Here is a 26021-nt window from a genome sequence, read left to right as displayed (position 1 = left end):
ACTATGCTCATAAAACTGGCCCCTTGGATGAAAATTCCGCGGCTGCAAATGCTTCTCCAATACTATTAGCTCATCGATCAATTTGTTTCTATTGTCCAATAATTTCAACTTTTTTTCTCGGGTGATTTTTGACGAATTAGGCGAGCGGCTTACTTCAATTCTGCGCAGTTGACGTCTGTGTAATATTTCTCCCTTGTTGAATATAATTATGTTTGCAAACTAAAATTATAGACGTTTGTCAACATTTGTTGAGAAGTTATAAAAAAAAATCAACTATTAGGGGAGGAACATGGCAACAGGAAAAGTCAACAACAGTTTTGTGAAATTCAACCATTCCACTGTGAAGAGAAATCGGTTTATAAAATACGTAAGCTATACCACCATTTATTGTATCTCAACAAGTGACAGTAATTAACACATTAACAGAGTAATGAAAATGAGAAAATCCACCGACGTTATAGTGATTGAATTACTTCTTCACAAAAATCAAATTATTGGCTGCCAGACAATAATTCGGCTCTCGCGGGGCGGGTTCAAAAACTGTGCGCAAAATGATTTTTTTTTAGAGGGTTTCAGACGCCCAATATCGGAATAATTTGATTTTTTTTTTATTAAAACAAACCATACACAATAAAATTCGTTTTTAAAAATCCATTTTTGAAGAGCACGGGTATAATCTTTAAAGTATGATTTTTTAGTATTTGAACTACAAAAAGTAAACAAAAAATTATCATTTATTGAACCTCAACAAAGGACTCGGCAAATTATCATACCACAGCCAATGAGCAATTTATTCATTAAAAGTATAGAAGCAAAAGTAAATAAATTGTCAAAATCATCAACAAGGCTATGAACTTGTAGACATGATTACCTAATCCAAGTACAAATCACACCAAGTCAAAACAACAAATACAAATTATTTCAATATCTTTTTATCCCAAAGCTCATTCATAATCAAAATAAAACATAAGCAAATGAAGCTTGAATGGTAAACTTGGCAAAGCCATTAATTAGTGTTAATTTATAATTCCCAAACACTACCTAGAACTAAAGATAAAGCTGGAAATTCTAATATCAAATACATTCAGACAGCTGTCGTTCTTGTCAAAGCACAGAGCGATTAAAAAAGACAAAAATAGTTGGGTTTTTTTCATTAGTAAAATATATATCTGCAAACCCTAACGGTTTTATAATCCATTGTTTGAAGAAGTTGTCATAACAACCAAGTCCATGACTTCGTTTATATGGATTATTTTAAAAACAGTTGTCTAAAACAGAAACGTGTTGGTTACAAATTGATAACCATTGGAAAAACAAAGAAAGAAAGGGATCTTTCTGCAATCTAATTAAATGTAATTGAAAATATATGATATATATGACATAAACAGACGAAATTAATGAAATGCTTAAAAAAAATCCTTTTTTATACTTTTTTGGCAGGAATTTAATTGGTTTCATTTTGAGACCACAAATCTGTGGAGACTCTAAATCTATCTATTCATCTATACTTTATAAACATTATTTATATGATAGAATGTATTTGGAGAATGATATATAGAATGTAATAAGTTTGAAAATGACATACTGCGCAGGTCTCTGCTTGGTAAAAACGTTAGACTGTATTCATAACTCATTATATTGCAAACAATGTGATTATTAGGACAATACCCAATATTGGGTTCTGTAATTCATCGTTGTGACCAAAACAAAGATGTAGTACGCTGGTCTCCAAAAAGAAAATACACAAAGCCAACAATAGTAATCAAAATTAAGAAAACAAAGGGACTTGTGTATGTATTGACTTGATGAATTCAAGATTTAATGACGGCTGTCTGTATTTTAACTTGGTCATTCTTCTTGACATATGCAGTCTGTGCTTCTTTAATCACCTGGGCCAGCCCCTTCATTACCTGAAACAAATATATCAGCAAATTAGCAAAATCTTAGTTTCATTCTGCAGTCGCTAAGAGTCTTTAGAAAACAAAATTCAATCTCAAGCCTGACCATGTGAGACATCAAGAATGTTTGATCAAAATAATTTTTCCAAATCTTTTTTTTACCATCGCCATCTCATCAGCCTCTGCCATTACTATGGAGACACGTAAGACAGCCACATCATTCATCTTGGCATCTTTGGGGTAGAATCCGGTGGCAGGAATCACAGTGACTTTGTGTGTCTCCATCAGCTTCTTATTGAGTTCTACTGAAGTGAGTCCAGTATCGTAGACTTTAAGAAAGATGTACATGCCACCTGGGGGTATATTCCACTCGGCAAAGCCTGAAAAACAGGGATGAAATCTACTTCAGTGCTCTGTGATGTCCAAACACAACCATGCAGTCTTAAAACTGAAGGGTTTTATTAGGTCAGAAATCAAGTGTGACGAAAGCGTTCAAAATACGGTAGAAATGAATGCTCAAATATCAATTTCCAATTCCATACGTTATTATTGAGTTCCCAGTACACTCGGCATTTCTAATCACAATCCACACTGGTGAAGTAATCGATGATACATTACAACAAATGATGAATTACCCTTCAACCAGTGATCAGCCATGGCCAAGGCATGAAGTCTTTTCTCGCGATTAAATGCAACGATTCTTTGCACATGATCTTCAAATCCAGCTGGTCCCCACTTCTTCAGGAGTTTATGAATGATCATCTAGGAGCAATAGAAGAAAATTACTCAAAATGTCACTGATGATTTCTTTCACGCAGTTGACGTTGATGAAATTGTTCAGGATGTCTCAGTGACACTTTGCCTCCAACCCTAGAGAGCCAGGTTCACATCCCAACTGGTTTGCAGTTGATCCACTCACCTGTGACAGCACAGAAACATGTTGACTGCTCTGCATGAACACATACTCCATCCCCTTCACAATTTCTGCAGGTCCAGTAACATATGCACATCTTAAACTGTCAACAAAGCAAGAGAATATCAAGTAAAAAAACAAGCCTTCATATAGCTTACAAGAAATTACAAGAAACTTGGTCTTATAGGCATTAACAAACATTTTGTTAATAAAAATATTATTAATCCTTGCCAAACACACTGTCTGAACTAGACTGTAGCCAAGAACAAGATTTGGCACACTTAAAATTCCAAATGCTCAAATATAATTTGGGGACAAAAAAGAAAAGTCGGGCATGACAAATATTCAGTTGTCATTGTTCATCTCTCGTTACTTGTGACTGCATTTAAAACTGATGTTGGATGGGATTGCGATTTGACTTGTGATTTGACTTGTGATTTGACTTGTGATTTGACTTGTGATGGACTTGTGATGGACTTGTGATTTGACTTGTGATTTGACTTGAGATGGACTTGTGATTTGACTTGTGATGGACTTGTGATTTGACTTGTGATTTGACTTGAGATGGACTTGTGATTTGACTTGAGATGGACTTGTGATTTGACTTGTGATGGACTTGTGATTTGACTTGTGATGGACTTGTGATTTGACTTGTGATTTGACTTGACTTGAACTCTGCAACATTCCCAATCTTACCCAGGAGAAATGACCTTTGAAAAGGAGTCAAATCTCAAAACTCTGCCATCCACATCAATGGAGAGGTAACTTGGGATCCGAGGCTGTCAATCAAATCAATCAGTTCAAGTCATCATGTTAATATTCTGTCCTTGATATGATTATCAGATTTCTTAATTTAACTGCAGTCTATATTAAAACAACGCAGGAATTCTAAGTTGAAGCTCTTAGTAATCATGCAGTAAATTTCCTAAATTAGAAGCATACCAGAGATAAAGCACTCAGCAGGATATTTTCCACATGCCCCAGACATCAGAAGAAGAAACAGTTATTACAATAATCACCCGGTTTTCTTGTAGGTAATAGTAAGGATCATCCTCCACAATGAAAAGGTTGTACTCCTGAGCAATAGCATAGATTTCTTTGCGTCTCTCTGCTGAGGTGGTGACACCGGCTGGATTGTTACATGTTGGGTTGAGCCATAGGATACGCGGGATACCTGACCTATATTGGAGAACATATTTGCCAAAACAATATAAAAATTTACAACAGTAATACAGTAAGTTTGATCTAAATAATATATCTGATTCCTCTTCTAATAAACTTTTCTGGAGTGGCATGGATGAAATTTTCTGACAATTCTTATCCAATTTTCCACCTAACATGCTAATTAATTTAAAAGTTGAGTGAGTTTGTTTGTGCTTACTGGGGATTATTGGCATCTTGAGGCGTCCATTTTGAGAGGACACTACGGAGTGATGATGGTACAGTCCCATCAGCATCAACTTCCACACATAATGCATTGTGGATAAAGTCAACCTGTGTACAAAATCAGGGTGAAAGGAGCCTCTGATTAAACTGCATTTCTTCAAAAGCACAATGTGCATTTACTAAAAAATCACATCAAACTGAGCATAATAATTTTGGCTTACATACCAGAGGTGCAGACATGACAGCAAAGCAAGGTGTACTGAAGATAATAGGAATTCCATCACTGACACACACCATGGCAAACTGTAAGACATGTCAGAAAAAGAAAGTAGGGAAAGTTGGACCATTTGGGAATACGGTGGGGAAAGCCTTATTCTCTTAGTATGAAGATGCACTGTTCTTACAGGAAATCATCATGTGTGTTCTGTGGGAACATGTGCCTGCTACTTGAATCTACCTATTCCATCGGGGAACATTTTGGCAATGCTGCATGTTCTCAACTCGAAACGTGCCATGTTTGAAAGTTCAAAGTTTGTAGATACTTATTCAACTACCACAAACAAGTAAATTGACAGGATAATTGCATTTTTTTTTAAATCAGTGGCGAGGTTGACGTCAACAACTGACTACTGAGAGTATTGCATAAGTTAGTGGGCAAGGTACTAGGAATGAATGCTATCATGTGACCTATCGTACTGACTGTAAATAATGCCATCTGTGCTCCTGGAGACATTAAGATGCTCATCTTGCTTGGCCCCGCCTCCACAGAGGCAGTGGGAGGATGGTGTTCTTCACACTGCATCTTGTAGAGTAGATCAAGAAAATCATCTTGCCTGACAATAATAAAAAATGGAGTAAGAATGATTTTCAAGATTTTGTTCCGTTAGAAAATGGTCAATCCATTGAGTAAATTAACTAAAATTCAATCACTGTAAATGAGGACAGTACATAGTGGTTTGCCTTGGAGCTTTGAAATTTAGCATGTTAGCAGTAATACTGCTAAATCTGGAGATTGCTAGATTGAATATAATTAATTGACAAAGATTCTAGGATTGAACCAATCAGGCCATCTAGCTATTTTGATTTGCATATTTCACGTCAATCCAATTCAGTCAGTAAGCAATCTGTAGCAGTTTTAGTCAGTTTCATAAAGCTTTCTGACACAATTAATTATTTGGTAAAGAAATGGGCGAGGGAAGGTTTTTGCTTACTGAGCAGCTCAGTGATATTGAGAAAAAATTAAAACAATGAAGCAAATGACTCACCCTTTGCTTTTTCCATACTGAAGCGCTACATTCATTTCTTCTTCTGTAAACCTAATCTGTGTGCCATCCCTGAAATGTGGAATTTTATTGTTTGAAAATCACTGCGACTCTACTTTAATGAAATTTAGCACAGTACTCAGGCAGCTAAGTACTTGACTCGACATGCCGCAATTGTACTCGATCATCAAGGTACTCGTACTCGAATAGCAATACTCAAAAAAACAAATTAGTAAGTTACAAGTGATTCAAAAATGACCCAATGCTGCTCGCCACCGTAAGTATTTACACTGACACAGTGTGGGGACTTTTCATCAACTAAAGTCAAAGCCATGTATGGGATCTAGCATTTTGCAGAACTAGCCAAAAAAAGCTTTTTGCAGATTACATAAATACAATATAGTCTATGAAGTAGATTCAGAAACTTGGGGTTGATTTTCCTCTGAAGATTTTTTACATACAATGTATAGGGCCTACAAAATACAACGTACATACTCACTTGAGGTCAAAGGTCGCTGACCCAATTGGGAATGCAGTGGGATTGGGAAATCCTGCAGATGCACTTTTGTTTACGCCAGAGGGAGTTGCTGAAACTAATTAAAATATAAACAAAAATACAAAATAACAGGTTTGAAAAAGAAAGGCTTGATCCTTCTTGAACAATGAAGTACATGTATTGAATGAAGCAATAGGATTACAATGGATTAGGAATCATAGGATTAGGAATCATGCAAGATAAAATTAGAGTCTGAACAATAAATTAGTCCTACTAGGCCTAAGGCCGGCTAAGCAGGAAGAAAATCAATCAGTTTCGAAAGGACAGCTCACTTTGATTACATATCACTCCACTCAGAGTGGATGCAACTAACAGTAACATTACAAAAATAATAATACATATATAAACGTTTTGACTAACCTATCTGTCGGATGACAGGAGGTTGCAGATGTAGCCCATAGTAATTCAGGAATCGTTTGTAGTCCATTTTCTGATGATCCTGGAGGTAGCAAGTTTTGAAGGCCTAGGCCCTAGTTCTTTTATCGGACAAGCAAAAAGTAGGCCTAAGTGAGTCTACAATTAATTGCAGGGAAATAGGCTTACAGTTACAAATGTACAAAGCTCACTGACTTCAGTCGCTTGATAAAATACGCAGGTACCGGTCATACACATATGTAACTAACTAGTACAGGTACGGTATTCGAGGTTAGTTTTCATTGTATTCATTGAGTGAAGGTCAACTCCCGGCCCGGCCCGGCCCCTCCAACTTAACATTGTCCAAACAAAGTATTTTGCATTGGCAGCACTCCGTCTAATGAGGGCGCACTCACTAAGTTGGCTCACATGATAAGGGGAACCTTCGCAACATGGACCAGGAAAAAAGAACTCGAACACAGGGAGAAGATGACAAAGAAAGCGAAGAAAAGGCAAAGATGCCGTCTATGAATATATTCCAAGCTGTTAAGGCCAAGTAAGCTATATTTAGAGTCATTCTATCAATGAAAGAATCTGTTAAAATATGCGGTAGCCTAAAATTGTTTAAAATGTTTAATCTATTTCGTGATAAATTTGTTAACCGTGTGGGCGATCGTGTATCTACGGGCCCGGTTCCTTAAAGAGAACAAAATTCACTTTTAAATGATTTGACCTACCTACTGACATGACTGATGCATAATTCATCCCGTGTGGTGTAGTGGTAAAAAAAAGTCTTGTCTCCTACTCAACTTCCTCAAGCAAGTGTCCGCGGTTCGAATCTTGATGAAGTAGCCTAAGACAGTGACTGATTAATAAATAGGAATGAAGGAAAGGAGAGGGATGGAGGGTGAGAGTGGAGGAGGGAAAGTGGAGGGAATAACCATAAAGGATGCAACTTTTGGCGACTGAAAATTAATTGCAAAAAGTGGTGGCAGTACGGAATGTTTTCCACATTGGTTAAAAAGTTTACCTTGAGTGATGGAGATACTACAAAACAATTTTCCAAATTTAAGCTCTTTTTACTTTGACTTTACGACGTCAAAAGTACCAATGCCACTTTTCTTAGTTTCAGATCGGTTCAATCAGTTCTGAATCAATCAACTTCGCGCGAGAAAAAAAAAAATCACGCGAGAAAATAAATTTTTCAGCCAGAACCACCCTGAATCAAGCACATTTTCTGACAAAGTATTATTTAATTTTCCAAAAATAGTTCATTCAAGAGAATTCAAGCAAATTGTACAAAGAGAATTAATGTAAATGATTTTGAAACTTTTGTCTGCAGCGCAACGACACGAACTCACGCACGACCGAAAACCTTTGACCCATCACAGAACACGTCACACAAAATCGATTAACGCGCGTGTACTTGGGTGGCAAGTACACACGCTATCCGGAACTAGGCAAAAGCATACGGTCATTCATTGTAAGTCTACAACTTACTTTGATTCAACAAACATTCGATGGAGGAGTTTATACAACTGTTGTGTATGAACAAACTATTCAAAATCACACAGTACGAGTGATGTACCGAGGAGAAAATTTATCGTCGATTTGCAGCTCCAGTGATTTTCTACAAACAGTCCAAACATGTCAAAGTGTGAGTCAGAAATCTAGCCAAAATTCATTTTCTGAAGATTTTATCCAAAAGATTTTTGTGTATCAAGAACTTACGTTTTTCTTTTCAAAGTGCACTTCGTCAGAAAAAAATTATTGGAGACCAATCCAAAAGAGGTAGGTTTTTATTTGAAGTTATCCGGAATTAGGAAAAATCAGGAACTAGGAAAACGACTGTACTATCAGAAAGTGATAATATGTCCTAAAAAGTCACATTTTGCAGGGAAAATATTAGGGTTTTTTTCTGAGAAAACACTTAGAGAAACTGCTCAAATTACAAAAAAGCTCTTGAGAGAAGTCTGCTTTAGGTTGAAAAGTTCAATTTTTAGTAATAGAAAACAACCTTGACTCTAATTTGATTGAAACTAAACAGGGGCCCTATACTACACGATCGCCACTGTGTCTATATCGCCCATGGTATCGGCAGTCCAAGAAACTTGGACCCTACTTACTTCTAGAATTAGTTAGTAAGTAGAACCAGACTAGGTGGATTGGTTGGCCATGTTCTACACAGCGTACGCAAATGTTCTCGACCATTTGGTATGATGGGGGGATTGTATGCTTTTCATCGCACAAAAACACACATGAAGAAGTGTGATGGAAAAAAGGAGCTCAACACAACAAATGCGAGCAATGTTTGATTTTCTGAAAGGTCACGCACGGAACGCTTGTATTCTGAGTCCTGTATGCGAGAAATGTTAGGATTACACGGGTACCTGGAGTGCTACTACTATTTGAACAGCACATGAGATTTCATGAGTAGAGAAACATGCATAAATTTGTTGTTGTTCATTTTGTTTTCCAGCTACCTGATTCGAGTGCAGGAACTTGTAGAGAGTGAAGGGCCGGGCATTCTGGTGGAGTTTGATGATAAGGGACATTCCCCTGTGCATTGGGCAGCCTTAGGTGGCAGCACTAATATCATACGTCTCATGGTGCAGTGTAAGGTCCCATTAGGTAAGATGAACATTTCAAGCTCTTTCTTCAAATACAGAGCATTTCAAAACTTGTCTCAACAGCTCTGTTCAATTTTGACGTTCCTTTATGACTTTAATTTTTAGTCATACCACATGAATGATATTCATAAGATGAAGTTGCGTCGGGGTGGTATGCCCTTGTTTTCCTTTTCAACCCAATATTGTTGACTTGGCCAATTTTATGTGATTTTTTTTCAGATTGACTCATAAATGTTTAATATGTGTTCATATAGATCAACAGAGCAAGACAGAGCTAGGTCCCAGGCCGATCCATTGGGCGTGTGTGAACGGTCACGTTGCAGTGGTTGATATACTCCTGCAAGCTAGCGTCTCTATTGACACAGTTGACAATAAGGTACAGACAGATTCACTCTGTTGAATGCACCGTAATCAATATTTTCTTCGTGTGACTCAAGGGGGCAGGCATTTTTATCCTACAATGATCTTTTCATGGGATCAAAATGTTTCATTGTTGATTCCAGTCACTTAAGCAAAACCCTTACAGAGTTTTCTTTTTTTATTTCATTTTAATAGAAGTATTTCTGTTATAAAAAGAGGAATAGTGGGTATATTTTATTACTAATTTGAAGTGAAATCTTTTTATACATATATCCATTAAAAAAAATTCTGTACATATTCACACAATTACAATGTAGAGGTTAAACATTGTGTTGTAAAAATTAGAGGGCTAAGATGCTGATCATTCTCAAAGTTAAAATAGGGTATAAAAGCTGAACATGTTTACTTGTTGTTTGAATTGTTTCTAGGGTTGTACACCACTCATCATAGCCTGTCAGTACGGTCAGACAGTGCTAGCTGGATACCTGATGGGTAAGGGTGCCAGGCTACAGCTGACAGACAGAGAAGGAGACAATGCATTACACTGGGCAGCATTCAAAGGTAAATGGCTTGCAGAAAACTCAAGTAGAGTCTTTTGAGATGCTACAGGGTGAGTCAAAAAAAGCGCAACCCAAACCCCCAAAATTATATTTCATATTTAAACAAATATGTAGCACCAAACATAATAATGAATGGAAAACCAAATTCATAAGCTACTTTTAGATGAAAAAATACTGAAATTGCTCAATCCGTTCAAAGAATATTTTGCCATTTAAACACAATTACCCTAAAACCTCTTTTGTCCAAAAATGCGATTTCAAGAATCGTCGTCACAACTGTCTTCAAACATCACCAGCTATAAAACCTCAGTTTAAAGTTAAAAATATTCAACAAAGTCCTTTTGAAGGCCTGTCTTTTAAAAAAACGTGGATTTTATAAATCATGTTGTTTGCCTAAACAGGGTTGATAATAAAGATTATGTGTACTACAGCTGTTGACAGTTGTTGAAACAAGTATTCTGTGTCATTTTCTTTGTTGTTCCAAACAATCAGAATGCACACTAAACTGCTTTTTTTTGACGAAATAGGTTTTAGGGTCATTGCATTCAAATGGTGATATTGTTTGAACGGATTGAACAATTTCAGTAATTTTTTCATCTAAAAGTAGCTTATGAAATTGGCTTTCCAGTCATTATTCTGTTTGTTGCTACACATTTTTTTAAATGTGAAATTTATTATGGGGGGTTTGGGTTCGGCTTTTTTTGACTCGCCCTGTATTGTTAGCGTCATTTTGAGTATGCGCACATAGGCTTAAACATGAAGCAAAATATTCAAAAGAACCAGTGTGTTTGCCACCAATCATCTCAAAAGTCTCCCATTGCAACAATAACAGCAAAAAGTGACAAAGTCACAACATTACAATATTTCTTTATCAGAAAAAAGCAACAAGTACATCTTGTTTTCTGCAGGGAAATGTGACCTGACGAGACTGCTGATCTACTCCGGTTTCAACCCACGACAGAAGGATAACTTTGGACAGGTATGACTAGGACAGACCTGAGAATATTACCCTAGTTGTGGCTGTGTAAACCAACCACACAAGGAAGACAGGTTTACATTTGGTCTGCCTGCAAGAGCATGATCATTTCTGAACAAGAAAACATCCATCCAGTATTTTACTTGATCTTGATCTTAACTAATAATAATTTTGCATGTGACATTTTGGAAAATGCACAATAATCCAGGGTTCTTATGATGCGCTAAAGCACATGATTTTTTTTTTTCGCAAGCAGACTTGTTCTTTACAGAATCCACAACTTGACTAATTCACAAGCATTTCAACTTGATCACATTTGACAATCATTGCATATCAGAAAAAATGCCCAAATGTCCAATGACGTTACAGATACATCAGCAAGGGTATGTTTACACAGACCCCACACTGATATTATTTCTTTGCCCATCTGAATCACTGATTTCTTGTGACTTTGTTCTTATCCCAGACGCCACTTCATCTAGCCTGCATCAATGGTGATCTGAATACAGTCAAGATGCTATGTGAACAAGATGGAGTTGAGATGGAATTAGAGGATAATAACCACAAGACACCTTTGATGCTAGCGACGGGACGTAACCACAGCCCAATCATCACCTACCTGAATAAAAAGCTGAATAAGAGGAGAAGCTTCCTGCCTCAGATTGACTTAAAGTGAGTCATCAGTTCTTGGTTTCTGTGGTGTTCCACACTCTAGATCTTTGTAGTAATAGTACATATTGTAGTATAAATGTGTACACTGGAATATGACATATGCAAAGAAAAACCTTTTCTATTATGGCAGTTTGTTGGGGGGGGGGGAAGTTGTTATTTTCTTTTCCATTTCCATGATGGGCAATCAAACTTACAAAGAACTTGGATGCATGTAACTAACTGTTCTACATTGTTCACAGGGTTCTATTTTAAAGTAATTGGCGATGTTGAAGAATGCTGAGATGTAGTTTCCTTTTTTAAATCCTGACTATAAGCACCACACATAATTTACAACCTTGATAAAAGACGCTACATTGTCCATCATCATACTTCTTGCAGGGTCCTGTTCAAAACCATCTTTTTGCTTTATTTCTGTGCAGTTTCATCGTGTTTGGTCCTCCAGGGAATACTCGCGTCCCATTCATCTTCCTTGTTTGTCAGTTCATCTTCTTTGCATATCCCATGTATGTCTTCAAGGTGAGCATTGAACCTCAGTCAGTTGTTAACGGTAACAATCAATCTGTATACTTCAATGTATAAGCGTCAGAGAGGGAGATGGCTGTACTGACGCAGGAGCATGGTTCTGTCAGTGAGAGGATGTCTGTGACAGTTTAAATAGCGATCATACTTTAATGATTGTTGTGTGTGAAATATGAGACCAAAACAAATGAGTTTGAATTTCCTAACTACTTTTTATAGATAAAGCTTTCTGTAAATATCCTCCAAGTATGATTTCTGTTTATTTTTATTTTGCAGTTGTTGCCTTTGTACAGTTTATTTGATTTACCGGAGATACACACCCCATTTCTTGCATTGAATGCTTTCATGTGGTTCATGCTGTATCGAGCCTATAACACTGATCCTGGGTACATACCTAAGAACTCACCGGACTATGACCGTGCAATCAGACAGGTAAGGAGACACTCAGTGCATTACAGTTGCAATCAAGTAGAAAACTAGAATTATCACATGAGTATTTGAAGGCACAGCTTACACTGATATGCAAGAAATGTTCATATATTTGCCCTCTTTCATTCAACATATCAAATCTCTTGAGTAATTTGAGAAAAGCATCCAAATCATTTTTCAAAATGTAATCAGCTCACATTTCCGTTGTCTTTATATGTTTTGATTGATTATTATTTTAATTGATTTACTTTACCTCATCACTAGTTCATATAGGATTAGTCAGCATAGTGATTTATTAATAAGAACCTGTTTAAGTGCCAATTGTTATTACAAAGAATCGGCATCTAGTCTGAGTCTATTCAATTAATATTGAGTCTGTTCCTGATTGATATTGCTAATTTCTTGCAGGTTGCCCACTTTGATGAATGGAAGCAAGGAAAGAACCCACTCAGCCGACTGTGCCATACTTGCCGTATCGTCAAACCATTTCGCACCAAACACTGTAGAACCTGTAATAAATGTGTGCGACACTTTGACCATCACTGTCCATACATTTACAACTGTGTAGGCTTCAGGAACAGGTGTGTGTTAACAAGAAACTGATTTTGTTTGAAAATTTTAAAATTGAATTATGTAAACATTACATTGTAACTGTTTTCTGGAGAAAGCAGAATTTTGAAACATCTAATAAAATGGTTGTATTCTTTAACATACGAATGCATTTTTTTTTAGACATTTACTTGTAAAGTTGACTGCATTAACCTCCTGCTGACAAATCTGTGGAAATCCACAAGGAATTGGGAAGATTTTGCAGGATTTAGAATGGTGCAGCTAAGACGCTATTGCATGTGGCCCGATACCCCTTTGAAACTTCAGTAGGAATTCTTGCAAAAGTCCTGGGGAGTTTGAGTAAAAGGAACTTCAGTCTTTCATAAAACATTATTTATGGTTTGATGTTTTATTCTGGCCATTGCAGGGTATACTTCACTGGGTTCACTACGTCTTTGATGCTGATGGCACTCTTCACTTTCTATTACTGCTACCTGGTGATTCGGCTTGAGGGTTGGAGAGTCTTGTATATCTTTGGTCTGCTTGATGTCCTGTTTTTCGACTTTGTGGCTACTGGGCTTTCCTTAACAGCGGTGAGTTCCCAACCTCTGATCAAATCAAGTCAGTTGATCTAATCCTTGTGGAACTTTGATGCATTTGAATAACCTTGCCCGCCCTGAATCCTTCAAAATCTTTGCCAAAGTGGAGGAATTTGGAGGATTGAGGTTACATGGCAAAAGTGCATTTCGGATTTCGTAGGATGCACTTTGTCAAGGTTTTGGGCCAGACTTTGTGTTGTTTTTGCTCAGCCATGCATAAATATAGGCCTGGATTATGCTTGAAATCCTCCGTACTGCTCCAGGATGTCACTGGCCAAGCTTCAACATATTGACAGTCAGTGCGTCAGGATTTTGCAGGAATCAGGCAGTGGTCACCCCTCCACAGACCATATTCAAAAAATAATTGAGGAATTTGCAGGATTGAGGCAAAATGCTATTTTTTCCATGAGGCCACTTGGAGGATTTTGCAGGATTGAGGCTACATCCTAGCAAAAGGGTTGATTAAGGTGATAGCAAAATATTCCCAGAGGTTAAATCTTTTAGTTTATTTTCGGCTAAATAGTTCTTGTGTGTTACGCTTTGGGAGTGCTCTACACTGAGGATTGTAGCTTTGTCTGGGTGTAACTGTTTTTAAATCTGTGCCCAAATCTTGAGCACTAGGCGATAGTTTGTGAGCAGTGAAACAGATTGTCACAATTTGTAGCTATTGTTTAATCATTTTGCCTACACACGCATAAAGCTTGTTGGAATAATCTTCAGTACTGTCATGTAAAGTGAATTAACCCAGTATGTCTTCGTAAAGTAAGCCTGTTAATGTCTCGTTCTCAGTACATGTACCTTGGGTTTCCCAGTCTTCATGTGTGTAATTCATGGCGTGGAAATACATGTCTTAATTATCGTATTATGCATAGTTGGTATGCATACACAGGTATTCTAGTATCTAGCATGTTTAAGTTGATGTTCCACTTCTATCAGTATGGACACATGTTGAATGTGTGTCCATGTAAATGTTGGATATGATTTCAATCAATTATTACTGTAACTATTCCACTCATCTACAGTAGTAGTGGGACAAGAGATACAAGATCTGCATAATTGTTTGTTTACCTCATGTAGTACTTCGTAAGGAACTATTTTGAAAACCCTATTGCATCATTTCCAACATTGTAATTTTAATATATGAACATTTTATTCCTCTTAAGACCCATGGTAGCATCATGAAACATACCTTTAATGTCACAAAGTTCCTAGCTAATAGAAAACAGAGACTTACATTGCATTTCATGGCTGTGCTTAAACGCACTATTTCAAGAACTTCAAGAACACAAGTTTGCAAGTGAAAATCACTCAGCCGTAGCGCATGAGGTTTTGTTATCAAAAGCAAACTGAACGTCAGAAACAACAGGTAAATTGGTTATCAAATTTCATGTGTTGAGTTTGCCCCAGATTTGCATATTCAATTTGTTGGTTCGGTTTGAATTGATTTTATTTGTGCTGTTTCAGGCAAGTACAATTGAGCACTAGTTCTTTTGCATGGTTTAATAAAAATGAAAATGTTGTGTGTACATTTCTTCATTGAAGTTGTTTTTTGCACTTGGAAGTTGGTTTTATTGCACTTAATTAGATTGCACTGTTCTTTTGAAGTTTCCAAAATAATTTGGGAGAGTCATGGATATTATAAACATGAATGAATGATAGATTCCTTCTTCTTTCTTTCAGTGGTACATGGCAGTTAAAAATCTCAACACCAATGAACGAGTGAATCACAAACGCTATGAATACTTGAAAGATGCCAATGGCCACTTCTTCAACCCTTACAACCGGGGCATCCTACACAACGTCAAAGAGTTCTTCCATTTAAGAGCGCCCCCTAGTGACGAGGAGATTGAGCAAGCGTCAGTGTATACTGTATAGCAGCTGTAATGACATGTAAGCTAGGAGTGCATATTTGAATCCCACCCCACAGTACATAATGAATTGTTGTCAGTCATTGTGGACTGGATCTACTCAGTTTGATTCGCAAAACTCATCAGTGAGAACTCTGTTTCCACAAACTAACAGGTGTAAGAACCATTGTTGCTACCAATGTGACCAGTGCAAGTATCCAAACTACGCAGCTATTGGAGACTTGGTGTTGTGGTTGGCAGCAAGGATGGTTCAAGTAAATCAAGATCTCAAAGTTAAGTAGCAACAGGGGCGGATCTAGCTTTCAAGAAACTGGGGGGGGGGGGGTTGAGTCTAAGGCTTGCTAAAGGCAGACCCTGCCAGGGGGGAATGCCCCCCAAAATTTTTGAAATCTAAGATGCTTTCTCCATGCGTTGTAGAGTATTAGAGTACAATTAGAGTATAAATTTAGGAACTTTAGCATTCCGTTTATGTTTTGGCCCATTTGGCTAGTGTAATATTAGTCAGCGGGTGGGGTGGGGGGGGGGGGTTGCAACCCATCTAGATCCGCTAAAGAGCAAGATATTGACAGCTGATAGTAAACCAATAGCCTCTTATATATTTCAATAATAAGGCCCAAAAAAAAAAGTCTCCAGTTTCTGGTATGGAGCTTGTCCAAAAAGTGGTGCGGCGAAGCGGCTTTTTTTTTTTTTTTGCCTGACTTTTTTGCTTCAAATGTCGGCTGATGACTGCAAATGGTGCCCGACTAAACTTAGTGCAAATATATGGGAGTCCAGAGAGGCCACATAAAGCTTATTCTCGATCATAACCCCATCTAAAAACACGTTAAAATTGTGCAGCAGCAGGATTCTAGTCAAACCAGTGAGTTTGGTGGTTTTGAGACATCATCTTTCAATGAAAAAAAACTTTTTCATTTTGCCGACGCGCATGGCTACGGCGAAGCGCGCGCATACCAGAAACCGGAGACTTTTTGGGGGGGCCTAAGCTCTGCCCTTCACAAATGTAATGATATAAACACTTCATATGCTCGGTGCTTCCAAAAGCTTGTAAGGAAAAATGCTCACAAAGTTGTTGAAGGACTCAACCATTGAGCTAATGGGAACTCAACCTCACTTCCATTTGAGTCAATTATTGCCATACTTACTGTTTATTTGAATGAAGAAGCTCAGTGATGGACAACTTTCAACGGCCTCTTCATTTGAATGCACAGATGATCAAATCATTACAGCAATCAAGCTGTCTCATCAGTCACATTGGCGTTAGTCAAGTTGGCCAACATTTGAGTTGTCTTAGCTATCAACACATCATCCTCTCAATCAATTTCCCTTTATTTTCATTTCTAGTCATTTTTTTTTCAAATCTTTTGGTGAATTGATCCATGGTGACAGTGATGCACCACATTTGTAAATAGGTCAATCATATTTGCAGAGCACTGGGGGCTGTATTGGTATGTTAAAAAAAATTGTCAATTTTAAGAGTTCTCAATCTAAATGAAAATATCCATTTTTCAGGCTACATCATGTCCTTGCTGTTTCAATTACTTTTCTTTCATCTTATTTATTTCATTTCATTCATTCCTGTTTCTGGTTATTACAGTGATTTCCAAAAGTGCTCTCCTAATAACAAAGTACTGCCCATGTGACTCTATTATTACCCCTGGTCATCGGGCACATAAATCAGAAAAACTGATTTGCTTACTTGATGAAATTGTCATTCAACTCTAGGCTGTCACTGGAAGTTAGTGTATGGGGTTTACCCAGTGATCGGCTTGGTCTCAGGTTTTAGGCTTGAAGACCTGTTTACATCACTGAATTTCTGCTTTTATGAACATGAAATTATATAAGATTAGATCAAAGCTTGGCATGTTTCCTGTGATCATAGCATCAGTTGTCCATTTGAATCAGGAAACACACTGAAGAGGCTTCTCTCTACCCACCCACCACTTACATTAGTCAATTATATTATGTTTATGACCCAATCTGACAAAATGAGGCTCATATATTCAGGTGCTCAAGCAGGTTTTGGGGTTTATTTTGCCACAATGTGTGACTTGTATTACCATAACGTCCTTTGTCATAAGAATGTAAAAGCTAAGTCTTTAGGCAAATTTGTTACTGGTAATTTTTTCTCAGAGATAAATGAATTGGCGAAACATAATAAGTAGTTGAGTATACGTCTTTAAAGGTAGAGTAAACAAAATGTCATTTGTGCATTTTTTCATTTTTGAAGCAACAAAAGTACTCAAGATCTTAAGACTTGTGCTTTACAACAAACCTGATCAAATTTTAGCTCTGTGAATGCTGTGTATTTGGAGAAAACAGACCAAACATAAACACAATATTCTGGATCACGGTTTGAATTCCAAAGTTGCCAAGTCATATTTCGAATTGCGCCCTCTCAAGACACAAATTTGAAATCATCATGTTGGACATTATTCTCAATTTGGCTTGCTTGCACTCATTCACCGATTTTCCCAGTTAGACACCAACTACAAATTAGAACGCAAGGGGCAATATTCATGGAAATTTCCAAAAATGTGTCACTTGACACATCTTTGGAAATGACCTTTATTGTTTTCTTCAAAATTACAGCATGCTACAAGGAATAATTTCACAGGGAGTTTAGTGCCATTAATATCTTTAAACCAAGTCAGGTTTTTTTCACAATATTTTGGTCAGCTACTTTTGTACTGCTGAGAATGGTCTACTCTACCTTTAAAATGGTATTTGGTCATTTGATACTTTTTAAGACCAACTATTGTACGAAGTTATTACAAGCTGCTGGCATATAGATATATCAGTATTTAAGTGGTTTGGATATAGATTTCTATTCCCCTCCATGTCTAAACATTTTCACTCTTTCCTAGAGATGTGCTTTACCAAATGTCAGAATATTCCATCATCCACTGAATATCCAAAAAGAATGTTACCAAATAGAATATTCGAAAACTGTATGTAGGCCTAGACTGTCTCGAGAAGGTGACACAAAATGTCTGTTCTCCAACTTTATATTGAAAGTTGAGTGGTTCTATTCATTGTCAAATGTCACATTTTTGCAAACAACCACTTGACACGCATGATTTGAGAGCTTCCGCAAGAAAACTTTCATCTATTAAATCTGTCAAATATCAGTAAATCATCTACCCTGAACAATTATATCAAAACATACATGATATTCATAATGCTGTTTACCTCAAAGTCCAAGTTTCAGTAATCGAATACTACATTAATTGAAAATGCATAGCACTGTACTTTCCCTTATCTAAGCTCGACATGTGCACATAAGTACGTGTTTTTAATCAGCTCTATGTGGCAGTTAAATTCGCCTTGCCTTTCATCTCTGGTAAACCAGGGGTTCGAATCCCAATAGGTGCAAGAGATTGGTTGTCGGCCTATCTGGGTTTCGTCCCCTCCCCGGCGTTTCTCCAAAAAAATACTTTTCATCCGTCAAAGGTTTTCTTTCAAATTGTAAACTGACATATACCTTGCAGTGCCAATGTCTCATTGCTAATAATAATCTGTTGTTATTGCATAATGTTTATTTATTTAGTTTACAACATGCAAGTCTTTTTTTAGTAAGGCTTAATATATTATACAATTGCCGTTGCTTGTACAGTTAATTTAATTCATAGTTTCCGATGAGTTTGTTTGGGTTATCTATGTTACCCAAATAGTTGATTGATGTGAATTTCGACTATGAATACAGCAGAATTATGGAGGCTGTTTGTATACCATGGATATAATTTGTGAAATAAACCATTGCACATATAATTTGCCCTGAATTCAGGAAGATTTTCATACTGTTGTTTTCTGTTCAACTTCAAATAGATAAGTTTATTATGGAGATATTATTTATTTGTTAGGACAACGAACGTTTGTTTAAAAAACAAAATGTCCATAAAGATCCACACACACAAATCTGAACAGTAATATGTTCATCAAAAAAATTGAAGGCCCCCTTTTTGATCCTGGTATGCCCTCTTTCAAAGGCAAAAATTTATATTTGGCAGTAGCCGTGGTGAAGATTTCGCCTAAGAAATGACTTTCTTGAATTCAAAACCTCATTCAAAGCTAATTGTCGTGACTCATAGCACCAAATAACAAAACAATTAGACTTTCACTTACTGCTTGATTGGCTTACCAAGAAACGCGGGTAATGGATAATCGTGTGTACTTTATATTAAATGGAACGTGTCATGACGCGTTGCCATAGCGCTTGACCTGCATTATAGCCAGTGTGTATTTATTGGTTTCGTCTACTTTTGCTAGTCACTCAGCCGTCGCATGATTGAAAAGGTGTTGTGTATCTTTTGTGATATGAGTGACCTTAGTTTTCAACAAGCAATGTGAACTCGGATTGTTGTTTCATAAAACTGTCCTGAGTAGCAGTAGATATTAGTAGTGCCAATAGTTTGCAACTGAGCGACCATGGGGAAATCCTCGGTCCGTGTTCAGGCGCTTTCGAACGGCGGCGCAGACGACCCAACGCGCTCATTTGGGGAGTCAGTCTTCGCAATAACAGACAATTCATCATCGACGAGTGGACTAAACGATGGGACTGAACGAAGGGAGATTGCTGATGACCCCGTCTGTCAGGAAGTAAAGGAAAAGAGAAAATTGTTGTTTCGAGAGTTTGCTTCAGATACATCTTTGCATGGAATAAAATACGTCACGAATCCCAAACATCACAAATTCAGGAGGTGAGTACTTGACGATGCGTCTTCATCGATTACATGTGGCGCCCTCTAATGTTTGGGTTCATATAGTGGCAGTCGGAAACTGGAAATCAAGCAACTATAATACTTTAATATTATGTGCTCTGTGAAGTGTTAGGCCTAATGGATTTTTGATTGCAACTGTCATACGTTTAACCTTCGTTAGTTTCATATATGTGTTACTGTTTTGGAGCAGGAGATTATGTCAATCATTCTGACGAAAATAAAGCTTAGATTTTCCCCTTTGATGTCGCAGATTGACGTTTTAAGCCTTTTATTGGTCCGGATTACTATGTTCTTGTTGCTGTGTAATACTATGAAGGATTAATATAATATTCACTTACTTATAATTTGCTTGTTTGCCTGCCAGTCCCTGAGAATCGAAAGGTCATTTTCCCCCTTTTCTCAATTTCGTATACTTGAGGATTAAGTCCATCATTTCGCGCGCTTGACATATCACTTCTTACATGTACCTCTGTTTGGTCGTAATATTTTTTGATAAGCTCAAAGTAGACCGCTGAAAAACAGAAATAACACGAAGCATGACCTTCAGCTTTAATTGCAAATAACTCATTACTGAAAATGTCTATTTTCATTGCATTGTATGATAAGTTGGGTATATTTGCAGGCAGCTATAAGTTGTTTTTTAATTATTGCCCCTTTCTTTTGACTCAAATAATTTGATCTGAAATCAAGTGATCAATAAAATGTGGCACAATCAACTTGAAGCTTTGTGGTACGTTAATAGTAATTTGTTAAGAAATATTAAAAAATGATAATTCCGTGTCTTCCTAAAACAAATTCCCAGAGGTTATAGAGGAGTAATTAACAATAATAAAACAGAAAAGAAACAGTAGACTTCAAAATTTTACCATGAGTTCCAGCGGAAGGCTCGTGGAAAATGATTATTTCTAAATTCGATATTTCTTTTCAGCTGAGAAAACCGGTTTTCACTCGTTCTAACTGATTGTCTTGTGGTGAGCATGTAAGAACTACTATTATTATGCCTGTGTCATTATTGCTGGTTTTTGGAGTTGAATCCCCAATAGAGTTTAATATTATGGAATATGGATATTTTTAATTTGCATGCTTTCAAATATTGATCCATCCATAGATTTGTATGGCTGATTCTCGTCCTAGTCGCTTTTATTGGATTCATTGTCACCACCGTTGACCACCTACAGAAATTCCTGAAGTATGACACTTCTACCTCCTTAACCTACATAACTCAGCCCAACCAGACACTACCAGCTATTACGATCTGTAACTACAACGCCTTCAAGAAATCAGCAGTTATCAATTCTGGCTGGGAATCTATTATACCTGTCCTTCTGCCTTACGTCACCAAGGCTTCCATACCCCAGTCACAAGTCGATGTGGACGTCTATGAGAATATAACCTTACCTGATTGGGATGTGAATGAGACTAATGAAAGATGGGGACATCGAATCGAAGATATGCTGCTTGAATGTCAATGGAAGCAAGGATACAACTGTGGTCCTCAAGATTTCAAGGTGACGTGACGATTGAGCAAATATGATTCTATTTTACTGATCGTTTTTTGTAATCACTTTTATAGTTCTGAAATAATTTTGGCCTAACTTGGACCAACTGCGTCGCTGAAATTTCATTTCTAAAGACAACAGGCCACGTAATTAAAAAAAAATATTGATTGTTTGCACGCTTTAAAATTTCCCCGAAGTTAATGTTTGAAGTGGAACAGCTCATCCGTCAATTCTTAGCACGAATCCGCAGTTCCTCGTCCCTTCTCCTAATCTGAACGGATGATGGGGCAAAAAAAAAAAAAAAGTAGCTGCATTTATTCATGAAAAGTGTGCACCACGTTATCGACAAATCTCGTCGGAGGTTAATTTTTCTTGAAATGATATGATAATCGGACCCGAATTTTTGTTTGTCTAAAACAAACTGAAACTGTTTTGATGCTTTCTACCCATTTTGTTGGCCGTTTAGATGGTTTGGACAGACCTGGGGCCGTGCTACACTTTCAACGGTGGAAACGTGAGTCAAGCAGGCGCAGATGCGTCGCCTTATGTGGTCAATGGAACCACCTCCGAGGAAGGACTGCGGATAAGATTGAATCTAGAACAATATGACTATTTGGCAACACCGTACGATACAGCGGGATTCAAGGTAAACATATCACTTGAAACAGTTTGAATTTCAAAACTTGTCATGATGTTACAACATGTATTCACAACGAGCATGACTTGGCCTCTGTACATCATAATACACGGTAGGCCCCCCCCCCCAAAAAAAATTCTTGGTCTCTGGTCAGACCAAAGCTCCGGAATTGATGCGGCTTGGATTGTAGAGACAAGGTGGGGTACTAGTTTGCTTTTTTTGGTCTCCTCATGTACATTGGTGTCCTCCATAATTTGCCAGGGTGCCCTCGATCATTTGCCTTGGTGCAATTTCCCATTCCTTGGTGCTCTTTGGTAAAAAAAGAAAATTGAGGAGGTACGGCAATAGAGGCGCTGTTAATTGGAGCTACCGCGGAACATTTTGGGGGGGAAAAGGTTGACGCGCATGATTAAAATCGACGCGCGCGCTGACCGTACCAGAGACCAACTATTATTTTTTTTTGGCCTTACCTCACTCTGTGTGGTAAGATGTACAACGTTATGCTGTCAGTGAGCAGAGCACTTATGAACCATTACCTTTTTGCGCCCACGCAAATAATACACTGCGTAAATCCTCTTACGCAAAGACACCTTGATGGGTTTATACACATTCAAATTATAAACTCATAATTTGGCGCGTGTATTTAGCGTACATACGCGGGCTGATCTTATCCCGCAGCATAAACGTCAACATTTCTGTCTAAGAATGCCTGGTGTGCAAAGTGAAAACCTTGTGTTTAGATATTTTGGGGATTAAAAAAACCTGAAAACTTTCAAATTGACACATTGTTTCAATTAAAATAACAGCGCAAATTGTATTTGTTTAGGTAATATTTGACAACTTTGCCAATTATCTTTGTAAAATTTGCACAACGCACATAACTGATTCCATACACAAAATGTACATTCCATAATCTGATTTCAATGTTAAAATCAGTTTCCTTTTAAACAGTCTACACTTTTTTCCCCCAGATATTGATCCATAATCGATATGACGTCGCTACATTTGTCAACCCCGGTATTATACAAGCGGCTCCTGGCTTCAATACTTTTATTCCGCTCACTAAAACAATAGTAGGTACTCGTTTTATCCTTCTGATCGTTAATATGCTTTTATGCAGTCATGAGAACCAAAGCAAATCACAATTTCAATACTCGTGGCAGAAAAATCGTCTGTGTTAGGTGTACAATGTATATGTGTGGGTTTGGCAGTGCAGTCACTAGTGTGGACCTGTCATCACAAGATGTCCATATAGTGCATTAGTGAAGACGTTGTGTGGACTTGCCCACGTCCACAAAGGTTTCCCCCACTCTGAAAAGAAGAGTTTTAGAAGCATTTTTGGATTAGGTTTATACGTCGCAAAATGGGGAAAGAGGACCAATCAAGTTAATCATCAAAAATTGTGTTGAAAGAGTGCTCACAGGCTAGTGCGAGTAATACTTATTTGCAACATGTTCAACGTTGATAATATTTTGCTGATGATCGCGGAAATTACTCACAATCTTACATATGAAAGTCAGCTTTGAAGGCACTCAGGAGAGATAGAGTAATCGTATTAGTCAAGATGCTTTCTATTTCAGATTAAAGGCAAGAAATCTCCATACGTGACCAACTGTACAGACGGGGGTCTGAAATACTTCGCTACCTACACGCCTAATACGTGCTTGATCGAATGTCTGACGGACGCTGCCTTTGAGGAATGTGGATGCTTCTTACCTTGGACGTCTGGTAAGTCTTCTGGTTGCGCCCTCAGCGGCGACAGTGCGAAATATCGCTATCTGTGAAGGACACTTCTGTGGTTTGTGCACATATTTGTTGCATTATAACGCACACGACCAGGAAAAGAAGCGTCTTGCCTGGTTCCCCCCAAAACAAAGATTATAATGAGTGACCGGGAACCAGACTCCCATTCTTCCAAACATTTTCAATGTCCCTAACTCTTAAACTGATTTCATGTTGCTTGATCCTGAAGGGCTACAGATCTTGCAGCCGAAGTACGGAGATGATCAAGAAACGCCCCTTGTTTTGTATAATTCATTATGACCTTTGCCCTCTTATAGGTGGTGATGGAGAAGTTTGTGATTTTGAGACGGCTGCATCATGTTCGTTCAATGCTTTAGGTGAGATAAAACATGTTTCAACACCCAAATAATAATTGTCCAAACCGCACCTAAAGAATATACATCACACAAGTCAACTTTGCTTAAATCTCACATCATACATCACTGCTAAGACATTGTAATCGATGATTGGAGCCTTATTTTGATTGGATGATTGGATTGGTTAATTGTTTCTGTTTCAGTGGGTGTGGACTGTCCGTGTAATATGCCTTGCCTTGAGGAACAATATAAAACTCGCGTGAGCATGACGGCTACACCTGCACAGTATGCTATACCAACATTATGTGACAAATACAACATGACACAAGAAGAAATCAGGTCAGTTTGTTGCAGTCCAGTTTCTTTCATTTTAAATCTTTCATTCACTTTCCTCGCCAAACAGAATGTTGAGTTGACTGGAAAAATGGAAATTTGGTAAGCATCTGAGCTGTATCGGTCTTGTCTAGACCGTGCCAAACTAGTAACTGTATAAAACGTTTGAAAAAAATAGAACAAAAGAGTCCGTTAATATTTTTTCTTTAGATTCACTGATAAAAAGAAACATTACAGCGCCCTCTTGCAGTTGAGAAACCAACAATTCCCGTTTCATTTCAGAAACAACATCGTGGATTTGTACATTTACTTTGAGGACATGAGAGTCACTGTCATCGAACATAAAGGAGCCTATGAATTCTACGATTTAACAAGTAAGAATCGAAACTAATGAGTCAATTTTAAAATTCATTTTTATGTCGGGGGCATAGGCCTACATAATTAATTTATCTTCGCCCCACGTGAATAAATAAACCTTTAAAACAGGAATTAACAATTCGATACTAGACAATACTTGCATAATGCTCAATGCTGTGTTCTTTTTCTCTCTAGGTGATGTTGGAGGCGAGATTGGTCTGTTACTTGGAGCAAGTGTCCTAACACTCTTCGAATTCTTGGATTATCTTGCTGTGTACCACATGATGGGCCTAGCTCTCCTCAAAAAGTGTTACCACAGACACTTTGGCAAGCGGAGATAGTGTTCTCATTTGAAGTGGACTTAATGATATTGTATTTGTGGCAATTAAAACCCTGTATTGTTACTGGTAATAGTAGTTCATTTTACTTTTGCGGTCCCTGACCCACATAACTGTAATTTGTCTTGTCATGTATTCGGATTTTCGTCCCAGGTCCCCGCTAGCGTCTTACTGTACTTGTTGTTTGTTGTTTTATGCTCGTTTTACTCAATTTTGTTTTGTTTTTGTGATGGTCGAATAAATAATAATAATAATAATTTGACGTTTTTGTTTTGAAATGAAATCTTTTGATGTCAAACATCGTGACAAATTCGTGACGAAAATTCATTTTAATATAACGTGTATTCAGTGGTGTAGCCAGGAATTTTTCAGTGGGGGGCGCTGTGGGTCCTGGAACATTTCATGGGGGGGGGGGGGCGTCATGTCGATCAATGATAATTTTTTAGAAGCTCAAAATCTCAGTGGGGGGGGGGGGGGGGGGCGACTGGGGGGCGACACTGCGTGTATTT

At 37.6% G+C, this 26021-nt stretch overlaps 3 protein-coding genes across 4 annotated transcripts; 2 read left to right on the top strand and 1 right to left on the bottom strand.

Moving 5' to 3' along the window:
• Positions 1-910: 910 nt before the first annotated feature.
• On the bottom strand, positions 911-6713 carry LOC119727371 (kynurenine/alpha-aminoadipate aminotransferase, mitochondrial-like). Its single transcript, XM_038199239.1, has 12 exons — positions 6376-6713; positions 5959-6052; positions 5463-5531; positions 4898-5030; positions 4423-4500; positions 4193-4305; positions 3831-3990; positions 3508-3590; positions 2818-2914; positions 2534-2660; positions 2061-2278; positions 911-1910 (listed from the first exon to the last, which is right to left on the bottom strand). The coding sequence occupies exons 1-12, from the start codon at positions 6440-6442 to the stop codon at positions 1812-1814; spliced, it is 1338 nt and encodes a 445-aa protein (XP_038055167.1). The 5' UTR covers positions 6443-6713; the 3' UTR covers positions 911-1811.
• A 61-nt stretch (positions 6714-6774) lies between these two features.
• On the top strand, positions 6775-16140 carry LOC119727368 (probable protein S-acyltransferase 23). Its single transcript, XM_038199234.1, has 11 exons — positions 6775-6925; positions 8849-9000; positions 9254-9375; positions 9788-9920; positions 10828-10898; positions 11362-11567; positions 11987-12083; positions 12363-12518; positions 12924-13096; positions 13492-13657; positions 15344-16140. Exons 1-11 carry the CDS (start codon positions 6822-6824, stop codon positions 15536-15538), a joined length of 1575 nt encoding a protein of 524 aa, XP_038055162.1. The 5' UTR covers positions 6775-6821; the 3' UTR covers positions 15539-16140.
• Positions 16141-19710: 3570 nt separating this feature from the next.
• Positions 19711-25744, top strand: LOC119727369 (acid-sensing ion channel 1-like). Of its 2 annotated transcripts, XM_038199235.1 has the most exons (9): positions 19712-20228; positions 21358-21757; positions 22215-22394; positions 23357-23458; positions 23966-24113; positions 24446-24505; positions 24688-24823; positions 25100-25191; positions 25370-25744. In XM_038199235.1, the coding sequence occupies exons 1-9, from the start codon at positions 19957-19959 to the stop codon at positions 25513-25515; spliced, it is 1536 nt and encodes a 511-aa protein (XP_038055163.1). In that variant the 5' UTR covers positions 19712-19956; the 3' UTR covers positions 25516-25744. The 2 variants fall into 2 exon arrangements, with proteins under 2 accessions (XP_038055164.1, XP_038055163.1); XM_038199236.1 differs by lacking the exon at positions 23357-23458 and having other exon boundaries at positions 19711-20228.
• Positions 25745-26021: the final 277 nt, after the last annotated feature.

This window comes from Patiria miniata, unplaced genomic scaffold (assembly GCF_015706575.1).
Source record: "Patiria miniata isolate m_02_andy unplaced genomic scaffold, ASM1570657v1 HiC_scaffold_20, whole genome shotgun sequence".
Lineage (NCBI taxonomy): Eukaryota > Metazoa > Echinodermata > Asteroidea > Valvatida > Asterinidae > Patiria > Patiria miniata.
The sequence above is the reverse complement of the archived record's forward strand: the minus strand, read 5'-3'. Positions and strand labels throughout refer to the sequence as shown.